At 39.1% G+C, this 24565-nt stretch overlaps 1 protein-coding gene across 7 annotated transcripts; it reads left to right on the forward strand.

Moving 5' to 3' along the window:
• The first annotated feature begins 7 nt into the window (after window positions 1-7).
• LOC139959002 (bifunctional coenzyme A synthase-like) lies at window positions 8-21509 on the forward strand. 7 transcript variants are annotated; one of them, XR_011789935.1, is made up of 10 exons: window positions 14-150; window positions 6723-7447; window positions 8327-8547; window positions 10162-10293; window positions 11283-11472; window positions 12673-12822; window positions 13157-13254; window positions 14517-14663; window positions 19642-19807; window positions 20524-21509. XR_011789935.1 is itself a non-coding variant. In XM_071956477.1 (10 exons), the coding sequence occupies exons 3-10, from the start codon at window positions 6817-6819 to the stop codon at window positions 19699-19701; spliced, it is 1629 nt and encodes a 542-aa protein (XP_071812578.1). In that variant the 5' UTR covers window positions 4498-5432; window positions 5907-6009; window positions 6723-6816; the 3' UTR covers window positions 19702-21509. The 7 variants fall into 7 exon arrangements, 6 of the variants coding, with proteins under 6 accessions (XP_071812579.1, XP_071812582.1, XP_071812576.1 ...); XM_071956477.1 differs by lacking the exon at window positions 14-150 and adding exons at window positions 4498-5432; window positions 5907-6009 and having other exon boundaries at window positions 19642-21509; XM_071956478.1 differs by having other exon boundaries at window positions 8-83; window positions 19642-21509.
• Window positions 21510-24565: the final 3056 nt, after the last annotated feature.

The raw sequence follows: 24565 nt of genomic DNA on the forward strand, positions 1-24565 counted from the left end.
CATTATAGTTTCTAATACTTGCCCATACTGTAAACTGTATTTTCAACGCTTGATAAAGCAGACTCCCTCGTCCCTGGGCCCAGGTATGAAATGAACGAGCTATGGAAATCATATGATCACAAACCAAAAGTACCTTACTACCTTTATTTTGTAAGAAAAGTTTTCAGTATTCCTCATTCCATGAAAATTGGAATGACGCAATTTAATTAAGTGTACTTCTTTTCTGCACAAACGCTTTTCTATTACCTACCGTAGGTCTACAGTACATAGCCTAGTTAGGTTAGGCATAACAAGTAGGCCTAACAAAATTAGAACTTAGCCGAGTCCTAGCACTACAGTTGGTAAGGCCAGTCTCAGCACAGGGCCCAACGGTTACAAGGTCTAACTAGTAACTGTAGTGTAGGCCCATGTTTCTAATTTGTAGGCTGTGGCTAAGACCCATGGGAAGTCAGCAGCACCTTAGCAAAAGTTGAAGGACTGCACGTCAACAGCCACATCAGGGGCGATTTGTGCAGTATCACACCAAGACCAAGACCCATCCTTCACTGGTTGTATTGTGCCATTTATTTACTAGGCCCTAACTCTAGGGTTTTGTTACACTGACAAGAGTTGTGTTGTCATTCTCTGATTAGTTTTGTCCTGCATTCATATTGCCTTTTATTAACATAATAAATGTTATTTTTAGCCTAATTTAGTTTTGTAGTACAGGTCTATAGTCAAGAGACGCATTATGAACAGGTCACAGGACCTACAGCAGACCTGTCAACCTGTTTGACACCAAAATAGGGAGAATAACATTTTTCAGGGCCTAAAAGTAGGGAGAACAAGGGGAAAATAGGGATGTTGGTAATTTTCAACTGAAATGATATAAAAACTCCTAAATTAGTATACAGTACCGCTCACGTATAACTGGACATGTGTACGCACACAGAATCGTATAAACACGTATAAACACGTACACTCGCGTATAAACTCGTTGACAAAGAAATTGCCGCGTAGAGGCCGCGTAGACACCGCGTATAATCCCTCTACGAGTTTATACGCAGGAAATGCTATTGTGCTCAATGAATAGGGATTAAAATCGCCGAAAGAGTTAGTGAAATGTTTAAAACAGCCGTTTCTTACATCGTAGTTTAAGAGGTGATATTCACTTTGCAGCGAAGGGGACGAAGGTAAAGTGTTTGATGGCATAGAATGTTTTTCGTTAATTGGGTTTCTATTCAGTGTTTCTTTCCCCGACTTTATTTTTCAGTTGTAGAGGTTCTGTTCCACGGAGGATTAGTTTACTTTGAATAGTTGTCAACATTTTGAAGAAATAATAAAGTATTACTAAGCGTTTCTTTGTCAATTTTTATTTAATTTACCGTTGGTTCGTTGGAATGAAAAGAAAAACTTCCACCGAACAACTTGAAGCAGGGCCGGTTAAAAACAAAACAGTTTTTCGCCCGCACAAGGGGCCCCCTTTTTCCTGAATCCCCGGGTGTCTATTCGGATTACAAGCAATCTAAACTATCATTAAATAATATTTTGTAAAGGAAGCCACGTATTCCGAACTAGTATTAAAGCAATGAAAAGAAAAAATAATGGCCGCCCGTTTTTTTTCAGATTTCGTACGAGAAACATTATTTTATTTGAAAAAAAAAGAACAACTCAACGTATGGTAATTCTTTGTCGCAAGAAGTGTGTTATTGGAAAATATGTATTGAAAGAGGCAGAGAATTTGCCGCAAAACGGCGAACCTTTCATATGAAAATATGTAAACCTTCATTGAACATCCTGTTCTCCCTCAGTTGATTTGAGTAGGCCTATGCTAAAACATAAAACTTTGAACAAAAAAAGGTGTTACGTAAAAAACTTATACTTCTTAGAATGTAGGAAAACAGTTTCCAATTGCATGACTTTTTCCCTTGAATGTCCGTTTGCCAAATAAAAAACATTTAGGATCCACAGACTGATTGGCCATGACAAAAGTGTTCGAGCACAATTTAAAATGGCGCTAAGATGCTTACCAGCTCCATTCAACTTGACATTATAAGAACCAGTTGTAACCGAACATCAGAATAGTAAACTCCACGTATTCCAACAGTAAGTTTCATTTGAGGTTTTCGTTTTCCCATGTCATGCGTACTAAAACGTGATCACCAAATATCCCAACTGCAGGTGCGCGCGCGGAATATTGACTACCCTGGAAATCTAGGTCATGTCCTGGTTTCTGCTCACAAGCCTGACACCTGTTAATTTGCATTCCATTCTGACCTAACAAGGAGTTGTTACAACCCTGGCAAACTGCCAAAAACGTGCAACACTATATTAACCTGTCTCGTAAGAGAGGAGGGGTGGCCCAAGCAGTCTCCCAGGTACCTTGCTTAGCGCGTGTGAGCTCAACCTTTGCAGCAACGAGCCTTACCCTGGATTCCTGGAAGTACAAGTATGTTCGTGAGATTTTACGCCCTGGGATTTGTTTCTCAATATGTTCAAATTTTGCGAATAACATTTCCTCATTGTCAAAAACAAACTTCGATAACCATTGAAGATAAAAAAAGGAAAATAACCGGACGATTGAACGGTGAGAAAAAATACACTTAACGTAGGGGTAAAACGTTCGTAACATTTGCATATTACTAGTACTTTCAGATGTTTCCGACTTTTTAAACTGTTACATTTCGTGGCGCCTTGTGTGTCTGGTAATGGCGGTACGTTCGGCGTTATCAATAAAAAGCTTAGCAACTTTTAAGGAGCTACGGGAGTGACATGTTAAAACATTGAAATTATTTTTTAAAAAAAATTCAATACGTATCTCCGTGTTACATATTAAACATTAAAAAATTTTCGGTTGTGTCGGCAGGAGGTAAACATTAAAGTAACGATGCTGTAGTGTACCCGTATTTATATTCGTTGTTCAGTCTGGGATTTATTGGATTACTTCATGTGTACCGTTGTTTTGAAAATATTTTGTGCGACGTTTTGAGCCTAGGTAAAACGATATTTTTGTTGAACGGAAGCCACTTAGAACCAGGATAAGATATAGTGGGAATGGTTGGTTGTCGCCCGACACCGATGGCCATTATCATCAATATGTCGATATTTCTCTTATTTCGTGTTACTGTTCCCCACTCCTTCTGCTTGAATTTTTGTTTCAAAAGGTTAGTAAATAGTTATTGTACATTGAATGCTTTTGTCAAAACATGACGTTACTTCAATATATTTCTTCGCAGCAATTTTGTGTTCAAAGTTGTATCACCTTTGACTTTGCTCAAATCATTAATTCACCTTACACGATTTTTCAACACTTTCTGAATGGCCAGGCCTATGTACTTTCAATATAACATACCAGCAATGGCCCTTGTGGAAAAAGCAATACACTGCATTTCGAAATATTTAGTTTGGCATCGTGCCAGGAGTGCAAAATAGAAACGCTACATATACAGTAGGAAAAGTATCCAAAGTCGCTTATGTTTGTGTTTACGATAACATTTTATTAAAAAGGCAACCAATCATAAATTTCGACTGATAAAACTTCTTTCGTTCCCATGGTGAAGTGAACCTGGGCAAGTTCGAATGTCGATGACCAATTTATGTTCCGTGACTAATGTCAATGGGAATTATGTGTGTAATCGGGTCTTTCCACGTGTTATATATATATATTGAAGTTTTACGTAAGCGGAGCGAAATTTTTGGAGGCGCCTTGATTGTGAGGAAGCACTAATACAACATAAGCCTCAATATTTGTGGAAAAAAAATCGTAAGGGTTTTCTTCTGAAAATATTTTTTAATAGTAGGCCAAACCAAAACCTTGTCATTGCTTTTGTTGGAAGTCAGATCTTCAAGTTCAAATATTGTTTTTTTTTTTTCGTTAAACGGTTATCGTGGTTTTCTTGCGAGGTATATACGGCGTAACTTTCGATGAAGGCTAAAAGGTAGGATAGGCCAAGGCCTACCATGTTCTCATTAATTGTTACCTATACATTCAATTTAATGCCCAACGGGAGGAACTCGTATAAATATTAACAGACTGGTGCACATTGTAATTGATAAAGTTTCCTTGCTGAAGTTTTCCTGCACTGATTGTATCGATCGTTTGTACTTCTAGTAGCGCTGTTTTCTTTGTTACTCTTATTCTTAACGGCTTAAGTATATGCTTACTCTGTGGTTGAATATTTTGGAAAGGCTTAGAAGACATTACTTGATGTTGAGTTTACCGACTCTTTTCTGCATCACAGTTTATTGTAACCCATAGAAGCTCTGCTATATAAAGCGGCTGAGAATATGCTACGTTTACAGATTATACGAGATTGTACGTCTTTACGCGCGTATAATCCCTATTCAGGTGCACTGAAGCGAAGCCTTAAGCCGCGTAGACACGGCGTAGACGCCGCGTAGACACCGCGTAGAAAGTCGCGTACAGAAACGTATAACATCGTATAATCGCGTATAATCGCGTAGATAAACGTAGAGTATACGTCTACGCGAGTTATACGTGAGCGGTACTGTAGTCTACTTACAGTATACAATACAGTGAGAGAATCATCTAATCAGTGTTTCTTGTTGTAGTTTACAGCAGCTTGCTTCGCTTTCTACAGGGTTTCTTTAGTAGGCTTCCATTCGAAACAGGGAACAGTGGACTCTGGGTACTCTGACTTCATGGCTAATATGCTAGATAAGAGTCCCATGAAGCTTGAGACTTGACCGACTGTCAGTCTTGTTCTTGCCAACTACACTGAATAGCCTTTCCTGTTCAGCGTTACATAGGACTAATTGTTTGCTATTTTCAGAAATGTCGCAAGTGATGAAACATTAAAAAAACGGGAGAATAGAATATTACTCCGCGAGGCCAGGAGATTCGGGTAAAAACTGGGAGTCTCCCGGTAAAACCAGGAGAGTTGACGGGTCTGCTACAGTACCGTTGCAAAGTAACCTAATATTTGAACTGCATGGAATGCAGTAATCACAGTCATTCAATTGGTGATTTTAATTTCATGGATTGCTCTGCATACAAATGTCAAAATATTTTCTCACTTCATTATGGAAACTTGTAACAGCATATTAACTCGCCTACACATACAGTAAAGTTGGTCACATCTTGAACCTGGCTATTTCTCATTCTTCAGAACAAGTTGGGAATGACATCTTCATTTCTGAGCCTTCCAATTTTTCTGATCATATGCTTGTCTCTTGCAAATTAAGTATAAAGTGATACACCTGTAACGAAGAAGGCTTCAATAACTTTCCGGAAGACTAATAATATTGACCTGGATGACTTTAGACTAGACCTTCATGATAGCCCAGTTTGCATTTCTACCAAATTATCTTTTCTCTCGGACCTCCAGGAAACCAATGACTCAATTGAATCTTTACTTGATAAACATGCTCAAGTCATAACAAAGATTATCAAAATTCACAAGAAAAAAGGGCAGTGGTTTATTCCTAACCTTGTAAGTGCTAAAAAAGTCAGAAAACAGCATGAACGCTGTTGGCATAAAACTGAAACTGTACATAGGGATTTATTAATTCATTCATCAATGTAAAGTCATGCATAATTAAACTAATACGAGGAAGAAATACTTTTCTGAAAGGATTACCAATGCTTCCAACCCAAGGGAACTTTTCCAAATTGTTCATTATTAGTGTTCGACCAATAGTCGGTAAGATAAAATCTGCATCAGGCTCAGCTCTTAAACAGTTTTTACTACACTATGCAGGCCCAGGGTTCACATTTGCTGGGGGATTGGGCGATTCCAGCAATTTGATCGCATTTAGCATAAATATTTAGTAAAAAGCCACTTGTGATTATTATTTTTTATATTTATTTATAATCCATTTAACATATAAATTTCCTTGTCAGTCTTTCCTTCTATGAAATAAATGAATGAAGAAATAAATAATTGTGAGAATTCTTTCAATAGTAGCCTAAAACCACACTAAGCCAATGGGAAATCTAGCCTAACCAACGGTTTGCAAGAAAAAGATCACACTTTGCGTAGGATTTGGGACTAGGTAGTATCCCGTCAGGTGAGTACCCGGGATACCCCGTGCAAACACTAAAACATGACAAGTTAGAAACATACAGTATTGAGTATCTTTGTTGTTCTGCCAATTGAGGACCATCAGTTTATTAAGGAAAGATCTTGATGATTAAACCTGTGAAATCTCCAGGCTTGACTTTCTAAATTCTTTACTTTTTGGCCTGTCAGATCCATCCATTAAGATACTTCAGAAAATTGAAAACTCTGCGGCACCCATTGTGAAAAGGAAGAAGAAACGTTGCCATACAACTCCACTCTTAAAGGAACTTCACTGGCTTCCTATTAGCGACCGAATTCAATTTAAAATACTCCTACACACTTTCTGTCCTCATAGCTTGGAACAGCCTGAAAATATATATGAATTACTTTTCTCCAATGCTCCTGCCATTTGTCTTGATTTCTCTGCCAAGGCCGACCTTTCTCTCCAACCCACGATTAAAACATATGGGTACCAATGTTTTGCCTACCCTGCTCCTTGTATCTGTGGAACCAGTTACCAGACCATATGCATTTATGTGCCTTTAAGGGATACAATTTTCAAGCCCTTTGAAAACTGTTGCTAGATGTAAGAATTGCCTATGACTGGTGGGAGGGAGACTTGGTAGTCTGAGTGGACAGGTTTACAAGTTTTGATTAAATTAAACTATCCCATAATATGTGGAGTTAGAACTAGACCTGTTTTCTTGTTTGTATCAACAGATATATCCTGAAGTTTACTCTGAAAAATAAATTCTCTGAGTGTAGTAAGAAGTATGTGACCACCTCCAAATTTCAACAACAGGCTTAACTAACCATGGCAGCTCCGACTGGACTGTTGTTGTTGACATCTCCCTCTCATCAACTCTTCCACAAAGTTCCTAGGATTCTTCATTATGTTAGCCAAAAGATAACTCAAGTGTTGTATATCCATCTACATCCAGACCTTGAGGAATGCCTGCAGAACCAGCATGGCATTGATAAAAATGTGTGCATTCCACCATCCAGGAGCTTCCTAGATTTTGCAACAAAAGTTTATGTAGAATCATCCAAGATAAAGAATTTTCCAGACACCAGGATTCTTTTACGGAATACAGGAGGCCGAAGCTCAAGTCATGATGTTCCTCTTCTGCACTCTGTCCAAGAAATTTACACAGACTCAGGCCTCCCATTTGCAGATGTTACATCTTATTTGAAAAACTGGATTTTGTTTCCATCAGAACCTGTAATGCATCAGTTACCATACAGTTTGATGGCTAATTCATGGAGTCAGGAAAGTGTACTTCAATCACCTAGCATAACAGATGTTCTCAATACATACCATCATGTAGTACTTGGAGGTACATTTGATCGTTTACATGTGGGACACAAAGTTTTACTTACGGAATCTGCTATGAGAGCTAATGCAAAAGTTACTGTGGGAGTCACTGATGGACACATGAATCATAGTAAGTTTGTGTGGCTTACCATTTGATGTAATGAAAATTTGACCATGTTCATGTTGATTTATAAGTTTCACAACTTTGGATTGTAAATAATGAAATGTTTGTGTCTACAGTAAAAGGAGTGAGATCTGAGGTATATGATGTGTGCAGATGGAATAGGCTAAAGTTACTCATAGCCAGATGGTTACAAAGTTCAGGTATTATGTATTTGGGAGACGAACACAATGAAGTAGGTTAGAGAGATACTCTTTAAAAATGAATCAGTTTTTCTTGGTGGAAATTTTTTTTTACAGAAATACATTACGTAATGGTACTTTAACAATTAATTAGCGCAGTACCCCGGTTGGCCGAATGCCGCTTGGTTCTTCGTCAGGGGTTAACATCCCAGGGAAGTCTGCACTCTCTAAAGTAAACAGAGACAGTGTGTCAGGAAGTTTCAGGAAGGTATAAAGTAAATAAAAGTTCAGGAAGAAAACAGGACCATGGTGGTAGCAAAAGAGAAGTATAGTCAAACACAGATGGGTTGGTATTGTAAAGACAGGCTGGGACAGAAAGGTGGATCTTCAGTGGTAGGCAGACTTCATAGTTGTATTACTGCGTGACAAACAGGCTGGTGCCATTTGGAGAAGAGAGCAAGCCACCCCTTGGAAGTTTATTTATAACTTTCTATAAGGTTAATCGTAATTTGAAACTGCACTGATTTTTCTCTATGCTTCCAAATTAGCCTCATAATACATAACCACTTAAAACGTACATGTATAACAGCAATTGGAGTGGCAAACTCGTGTAAGTAAATGCTGCATCATAACAAGAAGAAGATACTTTCTGTTGTCTCATTCAATAATGTTCACTTGCCTAACCAATAAGTCCTTTTTTTTGCAGAGAAAACATTACCTGAACTGCTTCAACCATGTGGAAACCGGATTCAGGATGTTTATGAATTTCTACATGATGTGAAACCTTGGGTAGCACATAAGGACATCATTGTACCAATCACTGATCCTTTTGGACCAAGTATCACTGAGGCAGACATGGGTTGCATCGTTGTCAGCCAGGAAACACGAAAAGGAGGTGCAGCAGTCAACAAAAGGCGGCTAGAAAAGGTGCATTCAACAGATATATTAAGGCTTATAGTGTTACTACAGTCATTTGTTTTGGACAAGAGGGAAAACAAGAAATAACACCCTGGAACATATACAGACTGGGCTAGTGTGATGCCATGCAGTGCCTGCTAGAACACATAACAACTTGGCTGTAGTGATTCCATTCAGCATGTGCTTCACTGTGCTAGAACACATAACAACTTGGCTGTATTGATCCATGCAGCATGTGCTTCACTGTGTTAGAACACATAACAACTTGGCTGTATTGATCCATGCAGCATGTGCTTCACTGTGCTAGAACACCTAACAACTTGGCTGTATTGATCCATGCAGCATTTGCTTCACTATGCTAGAACACCTAACAACTTGGCTGTATTGATCCATGCAGCATGTGCTTCACTATGCTAGAACACCTAACAACTTGGCTGTATTGATCCATGCAGCATTTGCTGCACTATGCTAGAACACCTAACAACTTGGCTGTATTGATCCATGCAGCATGTGCTTCACTATGCTAGAACACCTAACAACTTGGCTGTATTGATCCATGCAGCATTTGCTGCACAATGCTAGAACATCTAACAACTTGGCTGTAGTGATTCCATGCAGCATGTGCTTCACTGTGCTAGAACACCTAACAACTTGGCTGTAGTGATTCCATGCAGCATTTGCTGCACTTTGCTGGAACACTTAACAACTCAGCTAATTTAGTCTACTCAAGCCAAAATTAATATTTCGTTATGCATTCCACAACTCTCTTTGAATAATTACCATTTTTGGTTTCGATGATAAACATAACCTTTGCATTCATTATGGGGTATGATGTGTGTGTGTGTGTGTGTTTGTGACGCCCAGATTGTAAACACGATATCTCAAGAAGTGAATGTCAGACCAATTTTTTTTATTTAGTGTGTAGAAGTACCACATTGAGTACAAGAAGCCTATTGTTTTTGGTGGAGGTTAAAGGCCATTTGGGCTCACCAGGGGTCAAATTGTATAAACCTTGTAAACATGATATTTCCAGAAGGGAAGATCGAACCAACTTCATAGATAGTGTGTAGAAGTGCAATATCAGAACAAGAAGCCTCTTGTTTTTGGTGGAGGTCAAAGGTCATTTGGGGTCGTCAGGGGTGAAATTGTGAAAACCTTGTAAACACGATATCTCAAGAAGGAATACTTAGGAGGACCTCATATTTAGTATGTAGAAGCACCATGTCAAGTCTTAATAGGCTATCCATTTTGGTGGAGGACAAAGGTCATTTGGGGTCACCAGGGGTCAAATTGTGAAAACCTTGTAGTCATGATATCTCAATACTGGAAGCTGTGGCAGACCTCTCATTTAGTGTGTAGAAGTACCAAATTGATTTAAAGAAGCCTATTCGTTTTGGTGAAGGTCAAAGATCATTTGGGGTCATCAGAGGTCAAATCATGAAAACCTTGTAAACATGTAAACCCTCTTTATACAATACGTCAGATTCATGAAGAAAGCTGCTTGTTACATCATCAAAACCATTTTGCATTCTGGTTCAAATTTGCTATCTCGGAATCTTATATATTCCATAAATTCCAGGTAAACTTCTTACTTTAACACTCATTGAAATCTACTTTTCAAAGGATTTGAATGAACTGGATATCCATGAGATCCAGATCATATCTGATGACCATCATGGTGCACATGAAGAAGATAAAATCAGCTCATCTAGTCAACGAATGAGATTATTAGGATCTCTGCTCTGTCCCCCTGAGGTAATTTCTTCTTATTTCACAACATCTACAGAATTATCTTGACAATTTTCATTCCACAGTTAGGATTACATTGCTAAAAGTAACCTACAAATCCCCTTTCAAATTTTCACTCTACTGAAAGTTGCACTCACTTTACATTCAGCTTACATAATAAGTGAAATGTGAGTGAAATGTGTCAAAGAAACTTAAGGTGTTATGTTCAGATATTTTTCTATTTAGGTAATGCATGTGGTTCTTTCACAATTCCACCCTGGACAACTGCACCCTGGACAATTGCCCCCTGCAATTTCCCCCCGGACAATTGCCCTCCCCCCCCGGACTTTTACCCCCTGGACTCACACACATAAGTCTCTGCATCCTCTATTGAAAACAGCAAGTTCCACATAATTTATGTGGTGTGTTGCTATCTTGTCTTATGATTTTTTTAAAAGGGACAGTTCAAAATCGGAAACAGTTTCTGACATGGAGGTTAATGGGTCAGCGCTGTGGTCGGCAAACCCTTTTTACCCCCAAAAAATCCACAGCACCCAGCCACAAAAAATAGGCTTGGCGCCAACCCTGGGACACACCTGCAGAATCTGGGCTTGGAACATTAAAAGTAATAGTTCCGCTAAATTAGAATCACTAGACATACTAGTCTAGTAGTCTGGGGGGAAATTGTCCTTGCACCTGGGGGTAATATTATGCCGGCAAATGTCTGGGTGGGAGTTGTCTGGGGTAATTGTCCTGGGGGTAATAGTGCAAGGGGCAGTTGTCCTGGGGGAAATTGAACGGGGGGCAATTTGCAGGGGGGAAATTGTCCAGGGGGGGTGGGGCAATTGTCCGGGGAGAATTGTCCAGGGGGGAATTGTCCTGATACAATGTATGTAGTGCTGGCAAGAAATCAAGAATACTGCTTCTGTCATCACTTTTTTCACAAACAAACCATGTAGCTTCATTAAAGACATATCTCTATTGTTATGTTGTTTATGTTGATTATCAATTTCCAGCCAGATCCAAAGTTGCCAAAAGTGCCTTATGTGATTGGTTTGACTGGTGGTATTGCAAGTGGTAAGACATCAGTCTGCAGGAGACTGGAAAAATTAGGAGCAGGAGTCATTGACTGTGATAAACTTGGCCATCTGGCATACTTACCAGGAACAGATGCCTTTCAAGATGTTGTCAAAGAATTTGGAACAGGTAAAGCAACAGTTAATCAAATGCACAGAATCATGCTGTTTACATGTGAAAATACAAGATTGAGTCGGACAAGTAGAATGGTTGACAATCATGCACTCTGCTATACAGGCTGATTATTCCTACCTCCACATCGGGAAAGTGACCTCCGATGGTAAGAATCAGACCATTAGCCTGAATAACATGGAACTCAGTTTGAGGTGCTTTTTAGGAGCTCATATATGCATGGTAGCATAGCCTTATGAAGTGTTAAGTTTTTATGCAGTTTGGTGTAGTTCAGAATTCATTTAAGTAACTAGGGGTCAAAACTTGAAACCATTTAAACATAATATCTCCAGATAAGAAACTTTATGGGCTCTCATAATTTGCATGTGGCTTACCTTTAGTGGGTAAACAAGCCTTATTGTATTTTATGTCAAAGTCAAAGGTCATTTGGGGTCATAAATGGTCACACTCTGTAAAGCCGAATACACTGACCTAATAACCATGATATACCAAGATAGGTTACATCACATAGCTCATATTTGGCATATCTTATAGTGAGTACATGAGCCCTATTATTTGTGTGGAGGTCAATGGTTATTTGGGGTCTACAGAGTTCAAAATGGTCAAAAATATCCAAGGTATCTTGAGAACTTTACCCAAAAAGATATTATATATGCATGGTAGATACCCAAATGTACAGGTGAAAGCTCATATAATTTCTAAAGGTCAGTTATCAACGAAGATGTGAAAGTAGGAGAACCTCCTGCTCCTTGCTGTTTTAGGTGGAGGATAAAGGCTTAGGTACATGCAGTATGAACTTCAGCCAGGGTTAGCTTGCAAACTTCTCTTGTGCTGCATATGTAATGTATTTAAAGGCAAGTAATTGCTGGAAGGGGTTTCCTTCTGGTTCATAGGTTGAAAGCAGGTCTGAGATGTTGTCCTAATATAGTATTACTTTTATTTTGTTGTAATTTCACTTATAACCAACCAAAGCCATTTTCAAATAATACATAACATCTATTTAGCCTTTTGAAAGAAATCTTTCTACTTTTGATTGTAGCATTGTTTCACTATCCAATCTTTTCATTTGTTCTTATCAACTTCCACACTTTCTAACATGTTTTAAACATTTGTAATGCTGGAATGGATGCTGGGTCAGTGTCCTCTTTACACACTTTGTTTGAAGATATTTGAAATCCTTTCCTGTTTTGTCGATAGATATTGTTGGAGATGACGGTCATATAAACCGAAAGGCATTGGGTGCAAAGGTCTTTGCAGATAAGGGTCGTCTGACAGTATTAAATCAAATTGTATGGCCTGCAATAGCCTGCAAGGCTCGAGAACTCATATCACAATATGCAAATGAAGGTAAACTTAAGAAATTTACATGCTGATTAAGTAGCATTACAGTTTACAAGTCGCCTTTCCAGGGTGACTTCAAATTGCATTCTTACCTGCAAACTACTTTACCCATTAGGTCATGCATTTAACCAGAAATTATAACAAAGGCTTCTTTTCTTATCCCATCATTTATGAAAGTTTATCTTGTTTATGAACATCAACTTTTCACATCTGGCTAACAAACAGATTGAGTCATAAGAAAATTTTGTCCTCAGACTGATCAGTTTTAGTGTTCAAACAGAGAATACCATGTTCTGCTCCACCTTTTCACCACTATTTTGTCCTCATTTCCCTGAAACAGGAAGATCTGTTTGTATATTGGATGCAGCAGTGTTGCTAGAAGCTCACTGGGATGATTTCACTCACGAAATATGGTCCTGCATCATCCCAAAGAAGGAAGTGAGTGTCAGAGGTGCTAATCGTTTTTCTTAACAGAAAAGTAATTCTGAAGCTATCACCCTTTGTAATGGTTATTTTGGAAGTGATGTACATTTTAAGCTACAAAGTGAAATAATTATATGCTGAAAAGAACAGAAGCATTTAAAAATAGACCCTCTTCCCCATGTCATCAACCTGACTCTCTAAGTAATATAAGGCACTGACAAAGGACTTAGGATTGCCCTCATGTAATGATCATAAAAATATTGCAACCTCTCTCCTAAAATGTGCTTCATAAAAATGGAGGAAACATGTCCTTTAAAATTGTCTTTTACCATTGGCATGCTTATTAACACTTTGATATGCACTCTCTGGTCTTGTTAGCACATCAGATACCCTGGTTTATTTATTGACATTTTAGTCAGGAAGTCACATTTTAGAGCAGGTATCAGTGATATTGCAGCAAGATAGGGTAGGTACTATGAGGTGGTAAACTTGTTGTATGTCCCAGCATCATTACTAAGCTCTTTGATTCCTTGCCAACAGCAATGGTTGATGATGTGTTTTGAAGCCTTGGCTTATAAACAAGATAACTCAGAGGAACATAGTGGATGAACTTCGTATTTGGTATATAGATGCACTTTATTGCGCACAAGAACCCTTAAATTGATATCTGTCATTAGCTGTCATTTGAGGGCTAGGTCAAACTCTAACAGCTCTGTGAATAACAAACTAATAAAATGTAAATTGCTTTAAACCTAGTATGTGGATTGAACTTGAGTGCAAAAATACTATGTTTTTTGTGTGGAAGTCAAAGGTCATTTGAGGTCAACAGAGGAAAAACTCTGAAAACCATGTGAAGGCAATGCTTGGGTGAGCTTCATGCTTGGTATGTGGATAGATACACTTGATTAAGTTACAGTACTTGATATGTGGGTACACATTATAGAGTACAACAATAACATAGTTTTTGTGGTCAAAGGTTAGTTGAGATATACAGAGGTCAAAGTCTGAAAACCTTGTAATCAGAGTAACTCCAAATGTACAACTTGGATGAATGTACTTCATGCTGGTTTTTTAAACCACTTTATTAAGTTCAAGTACCTAGTGTGGAGTTTGCATTGAATGTAGTCATGTTAAATTTGGCAAGGAATCACTAAGTCTGTTGGTTTTATACTTTAACAGAATTTCTTGCAATGGAATACAGAATAACCTCTTGCTTTGGGTATACAATGTGTACTTCATTGAAATGATTTGTTGTCCTTTGTCTCTATGAATGGTAGGCAATGCAAAGAATTATGGACCGAGATAAGTTGAGTGAGGATACAGCATTGCAGAGAATTGAATCACAAATGAGCAATGAAGACAGGGTGCAGAGATCACATGTAGTTCTGTGTACCTACTGGCAACCAGAATACACTCAACAACAGGTAACATTACATTGATCACTTACATTGATCACTTAGATATCCAATAAATCTCTTATCTTTACATGAAAGAGAGCCTATGGCATCAGCCCTAAAATCAAAGTATATTATACATCATGCTTTTCAGTGTTGCCATTTTGACATTTTCTGATGGTCTACCAATATGAGAGAAATAATAGCTGAATTTTTTTTTAATTCCCCAAAGAACATTGATTTCATGCATTTCATTTTGTTCAGTTGGAGTCAGGGCCTAAGCCTCTGTGAAAAACATTGGAATTTTTGACCACATTTTCACTCCCTAATGTGCATTGAAGAGAACCCAATTGCAATGATTTGCTTACCCACACAATTCCTACCCATATACTGCATTGTGGATTGTCATAGCTTACCCACACAATTCCTACCCATATACTGCATTGTGGATTGTCATAGCTTACCCACACAATTCCTACCCATGTACTGCATTGTGGATTGTCATAGCTTACCCACACAATTCCTACCCATATACTGCGTTGTGGATTGTCATAGCTTACCCACACAATTCCTACCCATATACTGCATTGTGGATTGTCATAGCTTACCCACACAATTCCTACCCATGTACTGCATTGTGGATTGTCATAGCTTACCCACACAATTCCTACCCATATACTGCATTGTGGATTGTCATAGCTTACCCACACAATTCCTACCCATGTACTGCATTGTGGATTGTCATAGCTTACCCACACAATTCCTACCCATGTACTGCATTGTGGATTGTCATAGCTTACCCACACAATTCCTACCCATATACTGCATTGTGGATTGTCATAGCTTACCCACACAATTCCTACCCATATACTGCATTGTGGATTGTCATAGCTTACCCACACAATTCCTACCCATGTACTGCATTGTGGATTGTCATAGCTTACCCACACAATTCCTACCCATATACTGCGTTGTGGATTGTCATAGCTCACCCACACAATTCCTACCCATATACTGCATTGTGGATTGTCATAGCTTACCCACACAATTCCTACCCATATACTGCATTGTGGATTGTCATAGCTTACCCACACAATTCCTACCCATATACTGCGTTGTGGATTGTCATAGCTTACCCACACAATTCCTACCCATGTACTGCATTGTGGATTGTCATAGCTTACCCACACAATTCCTACCCATATACTGCGTTGTGGATTGTCATAGCTTACCCACACAATTCCTACCCATATACTGCATTGTGGATTGTCATAGCTTACCCACACAATTCCTACCCATATACTGCATTGTGGATTGTCATAGAGTTACATTAACTTTGTATTCAGCTTTGTTTCAACCCAATCTGGCTGGTTGTGTCACAGAAAAACTGGCAAACCCGATTCATTTCAGCTTGTATAAATTATAATATGACTGGGGCCCACCCCCTCTTCTATCTTACAGTTCCAAAGGGCACAAACTGTTGAATGTGAAACATTCTTTCATGGATTTTGTTGAAAATGACAAGATGATTTCCAACCAGTGGGTCGTTTTTGATCCCTTGGTGGTGTATTTGTGTATGTTTGTGACACTTGCTTGTAAACACAGCAACTCAAAATGTTAATGGTGGATTAACTTCAAATTCAATGGTCATTTGGGGTCTAAAAGTACATCTTTGTTGAAATTTATACATGGTATGCAGATTCAGCATGTTGAGTTCAACAACCCTATTGAAATTGGTGGACATCGTAGTTCATCTGAGGACAACTTTGAAGTGATAGCTTGAAAATCTTGAAAACACATAAAGTACATCTTTCTTGACCTTCATCTTAGTATGTAGATCCAGCTAAGTGAATGCAAGAATCCTACTGAAAGGTCACATGAGGTCACTAGGCATCAAAGTCTGAAAATCTTGTAAACCTAACCGAACCCTTGATTACTCCTAAATTAAAGCTACATTTAATCCGTGAATTCTCCAATGCTATGATTTTAAATTAATCTGTGAATTCTCCAATGCTATGATTTTAAATTAATCTGTGAATTCTCCAATGCTATGATTATCTTTGGTAAACAATTTGTCAGTTTAGTTTTGTGAAGGGCTCTATACTGTAGGTCTTCAATGAAACGTACCTTACATCCAGGTAATGAAATCTGCTTCAGAGTTCATACTCTTGCTTTAAATGTGCACTCAAACCTCCTATGGTTATCACCTCCTGAGCTTCAAGGAGCCAACAGATTATATCAAATGGGCACAAAGTGGCTCAAGGGGTCTAAAGGTTATCTTAAATGGTGGAAAAATTGACCATTTTCTCAAAACTATTTCACAATGTATAAACAATGTCATGTAACTCTCAATAATTATTAAAGGGAATTGCTAGCTCAAATGGTAACTTGTGTCTTTATTTCACATAGGAAGACTGGTCTTTCTGGATATTGAAACATTTTGGTTTAAATTTCTTTACTGTACAATCCTTATGAGTGAATGACATGGTTGATGCCCATAAGGGATTGCTACAAATCGTTTCTGGTTCTCACTCATTTCTTGGACAAAGTTAGCTCACTTGCTCTACATTAGTCAGATAGTTATTTTGAGCAAACTGTCTGGCAAGGAATTGCAAAGCTAAGTGTCTTTCTGGGTTTGTTTATCCATTATAATCAGTGTGAGCCTGCTATTGTGTTTTACAGTGGTCAAGAATGAGTTATAAAGGAATCGCAAAGCTAAGTGTCTTTCTGGGTTTGTTTATCCATTATAATCAGTGTGAGCCTGCTATTGTTTTTTACAGTGGTCAAGAATGAGATATAAAGGAATCGCAAAGCTAAGTGTATTTCTGGGTTTGTTTATCCATTATAATCAGTGTGAGCCTGCTATTGTGTTTTACAGTGGTCAAGAATGAGTTATAAAGGAATCGCAAAGCTAAGTGTATTTCTGGGTTTGTTTATCCATTATAATCAGTGTGAGCCTGCTATTGTTTTTTACAGTGGTCAAGAATGGGTTATAAAGGAATTGCAAAGCTAAGTGTCTTTCTGGGTTTGTTTATCCATTATCATCAGTGTGAGCCTGCTATTGTTTTTTACAGTGGTCAAGAATGGGTTATAAAGGAATCGCAAAGCTAAGTGTCTTTCTGGGTTTGTTTATCCATTATAATCAGTGTGAGCCTGCTATTGTTTTTTACAGTGGTCAAGAATGGGTTATTATGGAATTGCAAAGCTAAGTGTCTTTCTGGGTTTGTTTATCCATTATAATCAGTGTGAGCCTGCTATTGTTTTTTACAGTGGTCAAGAATGGTTTATAAAGGAATTGCAAAGCTAAGTGTCTTTCTGGGTTTGTTTATCCATTATAATCAGTGTGAGCCTGCTGTTGTTTTTTACAGTGGTCAAGAATGGGTTATAAAGGAATTGCAAAGCTAAGTGTCTTTCTGGGTTTGTTTATCCATTATAATCAGTGTTAGCTTGCTATTGTTTTTTACAGTGGTCAAGAATGGGTTATAAAGGAATTGCAAAGCTAAGTGTCTTTCTGGGTTTGTTTATCCATTATAATCAGTGTGAGCCTGCTATTGTGTTTTACAGTGGTCAAGAATGGGTTATAAAGGAATTGCAAAGCTAAGTGTCTTTCTGGGTTTGTTTATCCATTATAATCAGTGTGAGCCTGCTATTGTTTTTGACAGTGGTCAAGAATGGGTTATAAAGGAATCGCAAAGCTAAGTGTCTTTCTGGGTTTGTTTATCCATTATAATCAGTGTGAGCCTGCTATTGTTTTTTACAGTGGTCAAGAATGGGTTATTATGGAATTGCAAAGCTAAGTGTCTTTCTGGGTTTGTTTATCCATTATAATCAGTGTGAGCCTGCTATTGTTTTTTACAGTGGTCAAGAATGGGTTATAAAGGAATCGCAAAGCTAAGTGTCTTTCTGGGTTTGTTTATCCATTATAATCAGTGTGAGCCTGCTATTGTTTTTTACAGTGGTCAAGAATGGGTTATAAAGGAATTGCAAAGCTAAGTGTCTTTCTGGGTTTGTTTATCCATTATAATCAGTGTTAGCTTGCTATTGTTTTTTACAGTGGTCAAGAATGGGTTATAAAGGAATTGCAAAGCTAAGTGTCTTTCTGGGTTTGTTTATCCATTATAATCAGTGTGAGCCTGCTATTGTGTTTTACAGTGGTCAAGAATGGGTTATAAAGGAATTGCAAAGCTAAGTGTCTTTCTGGGTTTGTTTATCCATTATAATCAGTGTGAGCTTGCTATTGTTTTTTACAGTGGTCAAGAATGGGTTATAAAGGAATTGCAAAGCTAAGTGTCTTTCTGGGTTTGTTTATCCATTATAATCAGTGTGAGCCTGCTATTGTGTTTTACAGTGGTCAAGAATGAGTTATAAAGGAATCGCAAAGCTAAGTGTATTTCTGGGTTTGTTTATCCATTATAATCAGTGTGAGCCTGCTATTGTTTTTTACAGTGGTCAAGAATGGGTTATAAAGGAATTGCAAAGCTAAGTGTCTTTCTGGGTTTGTTTATCCATTATAATCAGTGTGAGCCTGCTATTGTTTTTTACAGTGGTCAAGAATGGGTTATAAAGGAATTGTAAAGCTAAGTGTCTTTCTGGGTTTGTTTATCCATTATAATCAGTGTGAGCCTGCTATTGTTTTTACAGTGGTCAAGAATGGGTTATAAAGGAATTGCAAAGCTAAGTGTCTTTCTGGGTTTGTTTATCCATTATAATCAGTGTGAGCCTGCTATTGTCTTTTACAGTGGTCAAGAATGGGTTATAAAGGAATTGTAAAGCTAAGTGTCTTTCTGGGTTTGTTTATCCATTATAATCAGTGTGAGCCTGCTATTGTTTTTACAGTGGTCAAGAATGGGTTATAAACAGTGATTTCAGGATTGGTGATCTGTACCTGGATGAGGGACACATCAGGAAAACTTCCTGTTTCTTGTTGCTACAAAGACATGATGAAAATTTGAATTATCATTCTCCCTGGAAGCCTGTTTTCTCATTTTTTTTTTCATTTTTCCTTCAGGTGGAGAAGGCTTGGAAAGAACTTCAAAGTAGGACCAATTCCAACACATCTCAACTTTAGTGCTGGTGACCATATCACAAAGCCCCTTAGATTCTGTAACACTGCATATGATTAACTTAACACTGCATGTGATCAACTTGACTAATGACCATTAAATTTCAGTAAGGTAAAGAATCATTAAAACTGAGACTATTATTTACCATTTTCATTTGACTAATACTAGTCAGATAATATGTTCTGAAAGAAATGAGTTGAGAGGAATGAGAGGTCTTAGTTTGGTCAGATGCATAATAATTGAGAAGTAATATCACAAGAAAACACTGACAATATGGAACAGCTGTCTTTTCTCGCCCAGATGTAATATGTAGCAAACAGAAGGGTCATAGTCTCATAGAACATATATATATATGAGGTGATCATGTGCTTTTGACCCAATTATTGTACTTTGACCTACTGTACTTCTGATTAATGTAACACAGTGTAGTATATACTGTACAACCTGACTTGACAATTATTAATCTATGGCAAGATGGTACAGTATCTGTCTATTACATATGGATAAGAGCAATTAAGAAATATACCAGGTAAGAAATCATTGATGCATATATATACATCCAGACTCTTGAAATCATCAAATTAGACAGTTAAGCTTTTCAAAAGGTAAAATATTCTTGAGATAGCAGTGTCTTAGTTTGATGAGGATGTTATTTGAGATACTTTGAGGCCATTCTGAGACCACTGAAGGAAGACTTTAGGCAGAATATAAGACTTGATATCTTAAAGTTTAAGACAATAGAAACATTGAAGTGCTTGTTACGTTTCCTATAACCATTCCTGTTTTCAAGATATTTACAGTAGCTCTCTGGAATGCTCCTTTTACAGCTGAATCAACAATGACGCGGCTCCAGAGTGCAGACATAAATGTTAACATTAATCATGTCAATTTGATATCATGTAAACAGCAGAGCACCCTGGGATTACATCCAACACCAGTTGTCTTTGAAATATTCCTAGTGCATTGTGAACATGATATCTGAGGTAATATAATGTGATTCAATTGAGTTTTGTGTTACATCTATTAATCTGAAGAAAAAGGTCTGTGTTATGGATTTTAATTCTTGACCCTCAGATGTTTAATTAAAGGGTCATTTCTCAGTGTTATAGAATTGCAATCTGGATGAATAGCAGTGATTTGTAAGGTTCTACAACCTCTATCAAAATGAATTCTTTAACATATAGTGTTATGATAATTACATGATTTGTAAGGTTCTACAACCCCTATCAAAGTGAATTCTTTAATATATAGTGTTATGATAATTACATGATTTGTAAGGTTCTACAACCCCTATCAAAGTGAATTCTTTAACATATAGTGTTATGATAATTACATGATTTGTAAGGTTCTACAACCCCTATCAAAGTGAATTCTTTAACATATAGTGTTATGATAATTACATGATTTGTAAGGTTCTACAACCCCTATCAAAGTGAATTCTTTAACATATAGTGTTATGATAATTACATGATTTGTAAGGTTCTACAACCCCTATCAAAGTGAATTCTTTAACATATAGTGTTATGATAGTTACATACTTTCATTCTTGTCTATTTCTAGTTCTTTGACTCATTTCCTTATCCTTCCCTGTTTGTTCTTCTTCTCTCTCTCCTTTTTTTTTCAATGGTTTTATGGTGTGAGTCACCGCCAACCATTTTCATTCAAAAACAATATTGTTTGATTTTGTATTTTTTTAATTCTTAAGTTGTTCATAACTCAAGATGCAACATCTTTCAAAAGCAATATCAGAACAACTTTTAATATTTTTTTTTTATAAAAGCATTTATCATAATTAAAACTTAACAGTTGGAATCATTTTTGATGTATTTCTTGTAGTTCTTCTTGTCTTTGTTCCAAGCTTGCTGTATTACAACAGACCATATAATGGATTCATATCATATACTGGTGGCAGACAATGAAACACTAAATACATTCCACCCTGTTAGGTGAAAACTAACAATAGTTGGCCCCAACTCAAGGTTGATAGAATCCCCAACTATATGGTTGATAGAATCTGGCATATTTTGACTGGCTAAAAGTAAGGTAGTCTGTGATGTCATAATGCTAGATGCTTTACAAAACCATTACATTCATATCCCAGTCTTCTTGATTTATTCTGGAATATGATATCTTGCATTGTTTTGTTAGATGCCATGATGGCTGTTTCTTTCTTTCTTGGAAAGTGGCCTTTTTTTGTAAGATTATCCTCTGGATAAATGATTTCAATGTTAAAAAGAAAGACAATTACGTTTTCTTTCATTTACCATGGTGACAATTCCCTCTGCTCTAGCCAGGAGCATTCACAAAATATTACCAAATGACATGAACTAACAGAAAAAGAACAACAGGGACATAGTCCGGAAGGGAAAAAAGCTTTGACTGCTCCCTCATCTTGATACCCACTGGGGCAATGACCATAGACTGCTCCCTCATCTTGATACCCACTGGGGGGATGACCATAGACTGCTCCCTCGTCTTGATACCCACTGGGGGGGGGGGCGGATGACCATAGACTGCTCCCGCATCTTGATACCCACTGGGGGGTGACCATAGACTGCTCCCTCGTCTTAATACCCACTGGGGGGATGACCATAGACTGCTCCCTCATCTTGATACCCACTGGGGGGATGACCATAGACTGCTCCCTCGTCTTGATACCCACTGGGGGGGGTGGATGACCATAGACTGCTCCCGCGTCTTGATACCCACTGGGGGATGACCATAGACTGCTCCCTCGTCTTGATACCCACTGGGGGATGACCATAGACTGCTCCCTCGGCTTGATAGCCACTTTGGGTGGGATAACCATAGACTGCTCCCTCGGCTTGATACCGCTAACAACAGGGACATAGTCTAAGGGGATGACCATAACTGCTCCCTCATCTTGATACCCACTGGGGGGATGACCATAGACTGCTCCCTCGGCTTGATAATGCAAACAACAGGGACATAGTCTAGGGGGGGGGGGGATGACCATAGACTGCTCCCTCGCCTTGATACCCACTGGAGGGGGATGACCATAGACTGCTCCCTCGTCTTGATACCCACTGGGGGGGTGGATGACCATAGACTGCTCCCGCGTCTTGATACCCACTGGGGGGGGGCGGATGACCATAGACTGCTCCCGCGTCTTGATACCCACTGGGGGGTGACCATAGACTGCTCCCTCGTCTTAATACCCACTGGGGGGATGACCATAGACTGCTCCCTCATCTTGATACCCACTGGGGGGATGACCATGGACTGCTCCCTCGTCTTGATACCCACTGGGGGATGACCATAGACTGCTCCCTCGTCTTGATACCCACTGGGGGGGGCGGATGACCATAGACTGCTCCCGCGTCTTGATACCCACTGGGGGGTGACCATAGACTGCTCCCTCGTCTTAATACCCACTGGGGGGATGACCATAGACTGCTCCCTCATCTTGATACCCACTGGGGGGATGACCATAGACTGCTCCCTCGTCTTGATACCCACTGGGGGGGTGGATGACCATAGACTGCTCCCGCGTCTTGATACCCACTGGGGGATGACCATAGACTGCTCCCTCATCTTGATACCCACTGGGGGATGACCATAGACTGCTCCCTCGGCTTGATAGCCACTGGGGGGGGGATGACCATAGACTGCTCCCTCGTCTTGATACCCACTTTGGGTGGGATAACCATAGACTGCTCCCTCGGCTTGATACCGCTAACAACAGGGACATAGTCTAAGGGGGATGACCATAACTGCTCCCTCATCTTGATACACTGGGGTGATGACCATAGACTGCTCCCTCGGCTTGATAACGCAAACAACAGGGACATAGTCTAGGGGGGGGGGGATGACCATAGACTGCTCCCTCGCCTTGATACCCACTGGAGGGGGATGACCATAGACTGCTCCCTCCGCTTGGGACCCAGGGGGGGTGACCATAGGCTGCTCCCTCATCTTGATACCCACTGGGGGGATGAACATAGACTGCTCCCGCATCTTGGTACGGACTGGGGGGATGACCATAGACTGCTCCCTCGTCTTGATACCCACTTGGGGGGAGGACCATAGACTGCTCCCTCAGATTGATACCCACTGGGGGGATGACCATATACTGCTCCCTCGGCTTGATATCCACTGGGGGATGACCATGCATAGACTGCTCCCTCATCTTGATACCCACTGGGGGATGACCATAGACTGCTCCCTCGTCTTGATACCCACTGGGGGATGACCATAGACTGCTCCCTTGGCTTGATAACCACTGGGGGATGACCATATACTGCTTCCTCATCTTGATACCCACGGGGGGGTGACCATAAACTGCTCCCTCGTCTTGATACCCTCTGGGGGGATGACCATAGACTGCTCCCTCATCTTGATACCCACTGGGGGGATGACCATAAACTGCTCCCTCGTCTTGAACTCTTGATACCCACTGGGGGGATGACCATAGACTGCTCCCTTGGCTTGATAACGCAAACAACAGGGACATAGTCTAGGGGGGATGACCATATATGCTCCCTCATTTTGATACCCACTGGGGTGGATGACCAAAGACTGCTCCCTCGGCTTAATTGATAACAACTACCTACAGTTGTGGATAACCATTATAAAAGTACATGATAAGCAGTTACATTTCAAATTGAAATCGGAATGATATGGGCCTACATATTTCAGATTCTTCCATTTTCAAAATGCCATTATTCATGGTATGGTTTCTTGCCAGATGGTTTCCATTGCCAATGTTACCTACATCTGATCTGCCTTATTCCCTCAGGAGTTTACAAATGCTCTTCCTTTTCTTACCCATTCATGACTCCAAAGAAATAAACTGGACCCTATAAGCTGCACTCAGTAAAAACATAGTGCATGAAAAGAGCAGAGACT

Source organism: Apostichopus japonicus, chromosome 18, assembly GCF_037975245.1.
Source record: "Apostichopus japonicus isolate 1M-3 chromosome 18, ASM3797524v1, whole genome shotgun sequence".
NCBI classification, from domain to species: Eukaryota; Metazoa; Echinodermata; class Holothuroidea; order Aspidochirotida; family Stichopodidae; genus Apostichopus; species Apostichopus japonicus.

Bases quoted from the DNA above. Each gene is read 5' to 3' on its own strand.
- LOC139959002 (XM_071956478.1), top strand. From the start codon at position 6,817: ATGGCAGCTCCGACTGGACTGTTGTTGTTGACATCTCCCTCTCATCAA. The intron at 7,448-8,326 runs GTAAGTTTGTGT...TTTTTTTTGCAG, and splicing joins TGATGGACACATGAATCATA to AGAAAACATTACCTGAACTG. The intron at 11,473-12,672 runs GTAAAGCAACAG...TTTTGTCGATAG, and splicing joins TGTCAAAGAATTTGGAACAG to ATATTGTTGGAGATGACGGT.